The sequence below is a fragment of the Lactuca sativa genome, chromosome 5 (genome assembly GCF_002870075.4).
Source record: "Lactuca sativa cultivar Salinas chromosome 5, Lsat_Salinas_v11, whole genome shotgun sequence".
Classification (NCBI taxonomy): domain Eukaryota; kingdom Viridiplantae; phylum Streptophyta; class Magnoliopsida; order Asterales; family Asteraceae; genus Lactuca; species Lactuca sativa.
Window position 1 is genome coordinate 65,878,592 of NC_056627.2, and position 10,316 is coordinate 65,888,907.

At 34.0% G+C, this 10,316-nt stretch overlaps 1 protein-coding gene across 1 annotated transcript; it reads right to left on the bottom strand.

Annotated features, from left to right (window-relative positions):
- Window positions 1-5,303: 5,303 nt before the first annotated feature.
- LOC111910596 (cell wall protein DAN4-like) lies at window positions 5,304-7,097 on the bottom strand. The gene is made up of 2 exons (XM_023906424.1): window positions 5,911-7,097; window positions 5,304-5,862 (listed from the first exon to the last, which is right to left on the bottom strand). The coding sequence occupies exons 1-2, from the start codon at window positions 7,095-7,097 to the stop codon at window positions 5,304-5,306; spliced, it is 1,746 nt and encodes a 581-aa protein (XP_023762192.1).
- Window positions 7,098-10,316: the final 3,219 nt, after the last annotated feature.

Genomic DNA, 10,316 nt, shown 5'->3' on the forward strand with positions numbered 1-10,316 from the left:
TCTAAGGGATGTCTTAAGTCATAAAGTTCCTGACTTTATGACTTTACATCGCTTAATGGGGGTCCAAACCAAAATCCAAGCTTCATAACTTCATCAAATTTCACTAGTTCTTGCATGAAAGGATAATACTCCTCAAGAGCCAACTTTTTATGACTTAATAACCTCAACAAGGACCAATTATGAGGCTCAAAGGTTCTGGAGTAAATTCTACTCACAAGAAATAATAGGTTGTGATAGGATAGTGAAGGATTGTGTGAAATAATAAATGAGGATCTATGATAGCTTAGTAAAGGGTTAGGCGAAATAATAAGTTGTGACTTGATGTGCTGTGACCAAAGTACTATCGTACTGATCTGCTCACCCAATCTACTATTGTACCGATGTAACTAGCCATCTAGGAAAATATTAGTTAGTAAAAGTTTGTGTAAAATAATAAGTTGTGACCTGCTATGTTGTGACCAAAGTACTACCGTACTGTTGTGTTTACCCGATGTACTATCGTATTGTTGTGTTGTGCCCAAATTACTATTATATTGTTGTGCCTAGATGTTTACGGAAGAATAGATGGCAACCGTTGCTGATAAAAGATCCTTTAGGAGAGATCCCTCAAGATCATTATCTAGGGATTATGAAGTGAGGATAACAGGAATGGGTAATTGGGTTATTTGTTTGTTGTGATATATATAATTAAAGATTATAATATTGTCGGTTGAAAACCCTATGTACTCACCAGGTTTTCCAACCTGACCCATTCAGTTTCTTTGTATCACAAGTAGTAGTACAAATATAATGATGTTTGGATCCGATGAGAGATTCGAGGAAATATAGGCCATGTTTTAAATGATGTTGTAAAGTCTATAATGATTATGGTTATGCTTATGTTTCTTATATTAGTTATGACATCCCAAGTTTTTAATAAATCAATGAAAAATATTTCTTCGAAAATACTTTTATGGGACAAATTCCGCAATGTAAAGAATACTCTGTTTTAAAATAAACATAAATAAAGAGGTCATTTATGAAAGTGAAAATGAGGATGTCACACATTACTTGCTATAACAAGATGAATACGAAGAACATAAACTAGAGCACAAAATTTTAAGTGGAAACCTCAAATTGAAAAACCACAAGACACTTTTATTGAAAATCGATTATATAGATGGTTACAAAGACTTTATCGACAATTGCAATGGGAGTGAAGAAAAATATGATGGAATGAATAAAAAAAAGTTAGATTTAAGACCATATAGGTATGCCAACTAAAATCCTAAAAACACTCAAAAACTATCAAGCAATACTTATTAGAAAAGGGTGCATTAAATAACAAATTTTCCAAAGGAAAAAAGGAACATTCATATGCAACACTTTAGGAACAATTTCATGTCACTAAAAGGCGTGTTTCCATGCAAATAAGGTTTTAGATCTTATATAACTAACTCCACCTTGGGATGAAAAGGATCTTCAAAAATGTAACCTTCGAAACTTCAAAAATAATCGAAATTGTATAGTGTCTAAAATTCCTTAGGGATATAAACTTGTAGACTAACCAAACTTGAACAAATTTCAAATTTGGCGATCAAAATAGACTTTTTCGTCATATCGCATGGGTTGTCATTGGTGTTAATATTGCTCACTTTGATATTGCCTTAGCAAATGACATATTTAATGTAATGTTTATTGGAAACTAGGTGAATACACGAGCGTTGCACAAAATACAACTATAGTTGAAATATTTATAAATATATATATTTTTCTATATATAACAAAGGTATTAATGTTAACTTTGATATAATAATTCCCATACTAAGTTGATATAAAACATTAATTGTTCTGGATTATATGATAAGGCGGACATTTTATTAAAACTATATAATCTTAATCGTTTCAATGACCTCTACACGTGGGTTACTCACAAAGAGCATAAAACTAAAGATATGATTTAATGTTGTTTATAGTTTTTGTTATGATTAATTAACTTTTTTAAAATATTTGCTTCAAATTTTAATTTATATCATTCTAATTACTTAAAACATCAAACATTGTTTTTTATTTTTAAAGTTAACAATATATTTTTTTATATAATGTTAATTTTAACTATTGTTGTTGTAAATTACTTTTAAGCTACTTATTTGGAAAATGTTAGTGATTATAAAAATAATTTTATAAATTGTTCTAGTTAATTTGGGACTATAATTTAGGTTTTGCATTTAACATTGCAATTTATAACTTTCATTTATTTACAAAATAATATCTAGAACTTTTTTAAGTATAATTGAAATTTCTATTTAAGTTAACCCTTTAACGTTATATTTAAGTAAAAAATTTAAATATTTTATAAAAACTAGTCAAAATTTGTGACTTTAAAATGGGAATGGTTCATATACAACACTTTTAAAAAAATATTTGCTTATAATTTTAATTTCTATCATTGTAGTTACTTAAAACATAAAACATTGTTTTTGTTTTTAAAGTTAACAATATAACTTTTTATATAATGTTACTTTTAACTATTGTTGTTGTAAATTATTTTTAAGCTACTTATTTGGAAACTCTTTGTGATTATAAAAATAATTTTATAATTTTTTCTAGTTAATTTGGGATTACAATTTAGGTTTTGCATTTATAATTTATAACATTCATTTATTTACAAAATAATCTTTGGAATTTCTTTTAATTATAACTAAAATTTCAATTTAAGTTAACCCTTTAAGGTTATCTTTAAATTAATAATTTAAGTATTTTATACAAATTATTCAAAATTTGTGACTTTAAAATGATAATGATTTATATAAAACAACATATTCAAACTAATTTATATATAAAACATGTCAAAGGGTAAAGAAACAATTTTATATAATAGTAAAAGCTGTTATTTTAATATTAAAGTTTAGTTAATTTAGGATTACCTTAGGTTTTGCAATTATTTAATATTATTAAAATCATTATTTGAGAGAAATTGAAAAGTCGTAAGAGTTTCAAATGCATATGGTGAAAGGAAAAATGTTTTTTTATAGTAAAGTATAGATATAGATAGATAGATGGTGTTCAAGGTTATAACTATTGGTAATATTTCTAATAATAACATAGTCCTTTTAGGTTACATACAAGAACACAATAAGTAACACTGGATTGAGAATAATTATAAGGATATAGTTTGTTAATTTGTTAAGTGTTTTGTTAGAACAGTAAGAGTGATCGATAAATTCAAAACATAAATAAGAATCAAACACAAAAGAATGAAGATCAAAGTCGTGTTTATGATTATAGTGTATGCCTTAGAAGAGTTCAATTAACAACTTCTATTGTAAAGGCACGGTATGGTTACAAAAACTATCCTTACTAAACACGGTGCATGCAGGCACTATATATAGCTAAACCCTAATCATTAAAGACACCGGGTGGACAAGCCCAACGCGTTACATAAAATGGACTTACACACAAAATACACAATTGACGCAATCCATTAAACCTAACAATCTCCCCCTTTGTGTCAATTGAGGAAGAAGACTCTTCACTAATGTGTTCGTTTCTGTGTCTTGAAGAGCTTGGGCATGAGACTGAGAAAAGTACTGCAAACTGCTATATACCATTTGATCATATTCGAATAGCATTTCTTCCCAGCTGCATCATTCGCTTTGCATTGCTCCGTGATATCCAAAACGTAGTTCAAGCATGAAGTGGAAAACAGGTGCTTATCGGGCAAAGCAAACAGGCATTTATGGATATCGCCTATTTCTTTCGATCCTCGTTGAAACATCACACTCCAATTGTCTTTTTCAATCACCCCCATCTTCATCTTGTTGATATCTTTCAAAGAAGCTTTGGGAAGGACCGTTGGTTTCTTTCGTAATACTGAATCAATTTCAACATCCATCTGTTGGGTTTTGAGCATTCTAACACTCCTAAGTGTACATGCAACCCTAAATACCTTGGATCTATGTTTTCTCTATTATACATGCAAATATGAACTTTCCAAGGTATTCATCCTAGCTAGCATAATAACATTGATTCAAATGAATATATCAAGTTAGAATTACATACCTCTTTGATGTGGAATGTCTTCATGAAGCTTGAGTGCCTAGTGCCCCAAGTGTGACACCTCAAATGGTTCACACATCACCAAATGCACATGGAATGACTTGAGAGAACATACACACTTCATGAAATCGGCTAGCCCTTCATTCTCACACATAGTGGCCGATTTCTTGAGCCATGGGATTCTTTTATATGGTGGCTATTAGGGTTAGACCATGTAACTCATAACTTTACCCCATTCCTTATGCTCCATGGATTTTAACCTCCATGGAGTATCCATGGGTCACCCCATGGACTTATTCCAACATAAGGAATCTTGGATCGCATGCCAACATAAATAAGAATGAATGATTTACACAATCAACCCATATATTTAATTAGTCTCCTTTTGATCACTTAATTAATTCCAAATTAATTCTTGATCAATACTAATTAAATAACCTTATTAATATATTAGAACTTATAATATATTAACAAACCTTAAGTGTTATTTCTCTCATTATAGTCTATCCAAATGCATGATGCCATGCAATCCAAATGGACCATGCTGGGTCGGGTCAAGTCTTACCAATTATAGTTATGGACTTAGAAATTAATCCAACACCATCTTCCCTACTTCAAGGATGTGTGAAACCAACATCCTCTTGATATATGCCACAATGGGTTCGTACTTCTTTTTGTCCTTCATCAAGAGATGTAACAAAGTTATCAAATCGAAGGGGTTCAAACATGGCAAGTCTTCGAGTGACAACTCAAACACAAAACTCTCAGATCCTCGAGCAGTTTTAAATTTGGCATTGGCGAAGCTGTCAGTTTGAACAGGACCAATCACCTTCACAGTAGTTATTTTCATTACACTCCAAGTGAGATGTTGGGGCTTGCCATGCTGTAAGTAAAAAGCAATCAGGGACTTGTTCATATTCTCATCCGAATCTGGTGCATTCAAAATTCTCTCAAAAAACCGAAACATAAAAGCTTTCAGAGTGATTGGGAAATCCAGTTGCGAATCCAAGGTGTTTTCCAGATCGAAAGAAGTGACCGGCTCTAACCAATGAATTCTTGGGTTGTCAACTGCTTCGGTCAAGATTCTTTTCACGGAGGAAGCAGGAATTAACGCCTTTTTAGCTTCTATAGTAATCTGAGCATCACAAAGCTCCTTTTCACGCGCTTCAGCCTCTCTTGCAATTCACAGGTTTTCATCAAGAACTGCATCATGTACTTTTCGCCTAAGTTTTGAGTTTTCGTCTTCTTCTTCTTCATTATCATCATCAATGATATTTTCCTTTCCCTTTGTTCACATTCTCGTCTGAATCTGGTGCATTCAAAATTCTCTCAAAAAACCAAAACATAAAAGCTTTCGGAGTGATTGGGAAATCCAGTTGCGAATCCAAGGTGTTTTCCAGATCGAAAGAAGTGACCGGCTCTAACCAATGAATTCTTGGGTTGTCAACTGCTTCGGTCAAGATTCTTTTCACGGAGCAAGCAGGAATTAACACCTTTTTAGCTTCTATAGTAATCTGAGCATCACAAAGCTCCTTTTCACGCGCTTCAGCCTCTCTTGCAATTCGCAGGTTTTCATCGAGAACTGCATCACGTACTTTTCGCTTAAGTTTTGAGTTTTCGCCTTCTTCTTCTTCATTATCATCATCAATGATATTTTCCTTTCCCTTTGATCCCGAAGTTACATTATCCTTCGGATCAGATCCCTTTGACTTAGTTTCATTGTCACTAGAAGTTCTGGCTGCTTTCTGGGGTTCTTTCGCAGATTGCTTCTCATTATCTCCCCCTTGTTTCGGAAGTGTGCCAGACTCCGAAACACCCTCAATCCTGTTAAGCATAGAGAACATAGACCTAAGTCTATCATCCAGATGTTACCTTACAAAGATCATGAGTTGAGAATCATGCATCTCAATGAGATTGGACAGGAAGGCATTCACGTCGGCAATGCAGCTCTTCATCACAGCTTTTTTGAATTTTAGCTCATCAATATGATGATTAGCATTAGCCAGCTTGACGGATAAAACCTTCACCTTTTTTGTTTTGACGACGAGGTCATCCATTATTTTGTTCTCAAGTGCCAAATCTTCATGAAGCTTCTCAATTTTTGAAGTGATGGAGGTTTGGAACTTTGTATTATCGGTCTGGAGTCCAGTACGAACCTTCTCAAGAGCTGCCTTCTCATTATGAAGAGTGGTTCTAAGATTGGAAATTACTTGATTTGCTTTTGTAGTGTTTGATTCCAAGGAAGTCTGATAATCAACCATGAAAGTTTTGACATCAGAAAGTAGTTTATCGACTTTTTCGGTCGTTTCCTTGCAGACGGATGCTGAATTCTCGATAGCTTGGTTGGTTTTGTCAAGGTTCGCAAAATGCTCTTTTGTGAGTGTTTCAAAGAATGCCTTGACCGCCTCCTGAGAATAGTCACTGTGAGAGGATGCTTTGGTGGACTCAAGCAAGGAATCCATCTTCTCATTCAGAGCTTTGAGTTGCCCTTTGGTGATCGGAGCATCATCATTGCTGTCATCTTGTATTGTGAAAGGAATATAAGTAAAAGCCTCGAAATCATCGACATCATACCCGAAAACAGTATCAGGATCACCTTGTCGAAGAGGAGAGATGGGAGTAGACTCATGACCAAGAGTGAAACCTGAAGCACCTGCCCCCGTATCAGATACGGTGACAGAAATTGGAGGTGTGCTAGTGGTTGTGGTTGTTGTTGTTGTAGAGTCAGTGAACAAAGGAGTGGATGGCGGAATAGAAGCTTGAGGTTGCGAAACACCCATAGAAACATTTGGGCAGGGAGCGATTGAGATTAGTGTTGTTGTAGTAGTGGGTGATGGTGGAGTAAAATCTTGAAAGAAATCATCAGAAATAGGAACTGAAGTTGGCATAGAGAAGGTTACCTCATGATTAGTTTGAGTAGGAGTGGACTGCGAGACGATAGGTTGCGAAGTCGCAGCAGTATCGTCATGTTCGTGTTGGTCCTGCTCATGTGTGCTAATGTCAGAAATGGTGTTGGACTGCGAATCCTCCTGAACACTTGGAGTTAGAGTCCTTGGCATGCGAGCGGCTTGCCTAATTTTCTTCTTCTTTGGAAATTGAGCAGGTTCAGAGGGTTCTGCCTTTGGTTTTCTTTTACCTCCCTTCTTTAACCCTAGTTGCAAAGGGAAAGTAGGTTGTAGAAAGAAGAAGAAGGTTCAGAGACGGATCTCTTAGATTGAGAACTTACAAAAGAGGAATATGCACTCATGGTGTAAAACCCCAGGAAGTTTGCAAAGAAGAACTTTGGACGCAACAAAACCGAAACTGGTAGGGAAGTTACAGCTCAGAGAAAGTGAAGGATGAAAGTTCCAACAACTCTCAAAAGGAAGAAATGAAGAAGGAGAAGAAGCTTATGGGGGACTCTGGCTATAACTGTAATTATTGTCATGGAAAAAATCATCTAGCTAAGGAGTGCATGCTAAGAAGAATGAATGAGAAGAAAGAGGAAGAGGATGATGAGGCCTATTATCTCAGAAAGATGGAAGTGATCAAAAAGAAGAAAAATATAGATGACGCTAAACCTACTTTGATTGTGCAGGAACAGGATGATGTGTTTGGAAGAGTTGAAGTCTAGTCAATGGATTCGGAGGACGAAGAGATCTGAAGGCCAACTCACATCATGGAGTGAAATATGGATCATAGCCTTATTTAAATAATGTTGAATTGAGTAATTATTTTTCTAGGGATTAATATGTGACAACCCGAAAATTTTTATTCTAGTAAAAGTCAACCTCCTAATTTTGATTTATCTTATTTAAATAGATTTAACTCCTAACTTGTTTTAAAACTTTAAAATTGAAGAGTTGCTGAATTAGAAGTGAAATATAAAGAACATTTTTCCAAACTAAGAAACTTTGCATGGGGACCGCAAATGAAGTTAGGACCGCAAACACACTCCGAGCCATAAACATGCCTCGCAGCCGTGAACCAACCTCGGACCATGAACCTCTGGTTTGCGGTCGTGATCTCGCCTTCGGTCGTGAACACTTCGGCCGTGAACTCCTTCGGGTCCCACACTCTTCCTTATATAAATAGATTTGACCAGAATTTTCTTCACTTCTCCTCTTCTGGCCGCAAATACTCAATTTTCTCTCAAGTATCATCAACGAAAAACCTTCCCTCCCCTCAAGAACATGCGAAATCTTCCTAGAAACTTTTAAGAATCACACTTTGATCTTGAAATCAGCTTCCAAACACTTTCAAATCTTCACACTTTGGGCCGTGAACTCAAGAACACTTGGTGTTCTTGGGCCGTGAACCCTTCTTGCAGCCTTCAAACTTGCTTCTAACACCTTTATTGTAAGTTATACTTACAGATTAGATCGAATTCCTATCATTCTTATGATAATAGTCATTAATAGAATATGTATATCTTGCAGAAATTGCTATTTAGGTCTTGTTTTTGTCCCGAGATCTAACTAGTGGAAAACATCCTAAACCGAACCTTCAATCGAATCACCCACAAAAAGGTGAGTTCATACCCCCATATTTTCCAAGATTTTTAATGTTTTAAGGGGGGGATACAAGTAAAACACAAGATTGCTTGTGTTTAAAAACATAATTTACTTATTATGTTTTCTCACTGTTTAAATGTATTTGAACTTGAAACTTGTTAAAATCATAGAAATCAACTTATAAACTATAATAGGTATGGTTTATGAATCATAGAAACTATTTTACAAAAATCCAGGTTAAAACATGGAAATGAACTTATAAACTATAATAAGTATAGTTTATGAAACAAAAGGAAATATTTTTACAAAATTACTTGTTAAATTATAAAAAGATTTTACATTTTATGTAAATAACTAATACAAGATTGTGAACCACTCGATGTACCACTCAGGGTACCCGTAAGAATCTTAATTATAACCAGAGTCTTCTTAAGGGAGAGTGTGAGTTGGTGTATAGATCTATACGGGACTAACTTTGCATTAGTATGGTTATAATGAATATTCACAATAGTATTAACTAATTCTTTATACAAAGATATGCTTTTCCTAAACTTTCCCAAGGAATACTAACTATATGATTTCTCAGTATATACAATAGGGTTAGATAAAATTGAAGTCCGATAGAAAGTGGAGTGTGTGACTTCCTCCATATTTCCTATTCCTTGTTTGGTTGTGGGCTTAGGAAATATTCACCCATCCAACTGTCTATTCGATCTCGGTATTATACAACTCGTGTGTACTAAGTGATCATAGGACAGTTGTATCGTCATGTCGAATTTTCAGGGTAATTACATGTTCAGATAGGGTTACTGGCAAACAAATCTGAGTATCATTAAGCTAAGTATGGTAATTATACTTGTGCTTCTCGGTCTTGGAGCGTTAAAGACTACAAATCGGTTTTATAGAAAATATAGGATTTTCTATGGTTTACATATTTATTTTGGAATAGAAACTTATTTACAAAAGGTTTAATATTTATTATTAAACTAGTATTACATAAAGGACCTTTATGGTTAATTCTATAATTCCTTAGTTTATACATTCAAATTATATATAAATAATATCTGATAGGCAGTGGAATGTGTGACTTCCGCCTCATTTCCTGTTCATTGTTTGGTTGTGGGCTTAGGGCAGATTCACACATTCAACTGTCATTTCGATGTTAGGTTATATATAGTTGGTATGAATTAAGAGATTATAGAAGGAACTATTGTGGTTACTATTTTACCAAAGATTCGTTAAATTATGTAATTACTTGATGAATACATTAGGATTATATATAATCAAGATCCGGTAGACAGTGGAATGTGTGACTTCCGCCTCATTTCATGTTCCTTGTTTGGTTGTGGGCTTAGGGCAGATTCACACATTCAACTATCTAATCGATTTGTATTATATATAATTAGTATTCACCGAATGATTACAGAAGGATTAACTTCAGTTATTTTAATTATTAAGAAAATATAGGATTTTCTTAAGAGATGTTTTCAAATTAAAGGATCATTAAACTTAATGTTAAAAGCACTTAGAGAATACGTTAGAGTTAGATACATGAGGATCCAACAGATAGTGGGATGTGTGGAATCCGCCTCATTTCCTGTTCCTTGTTTAGTTGTGGGCTTGGGGCAAAACCACACAGTCGACTATCTGTTCGATCTAAATGTATATGACTTGTATTCACTAAGTACTCATAGAAGGAACAATCATGAGTTGTTTTACTTATCATCTAACAGCAGAAAATATAGGATTTTCTAGAGGAACTGGAGAACTTTTCAAAAGGATAAA

Bases quoted from the DNA above. Each gene is read 5' to 3' on its own strand.
- LOC111910596 (XM_023906424.1), bottom strand. From the start codon at position 7,097: ATGCCAAGGACTCTAACTCCAAGTGTTCAGGAGGATTCGCAGTCCAAC. The intron at 5,863-5,910 runs GTAACATCTGGA...TATGCTTAACAG, and splicing joins CAACTCATGATCTTTGTAAG to GATTGAGGGTGTTTCGGAGT.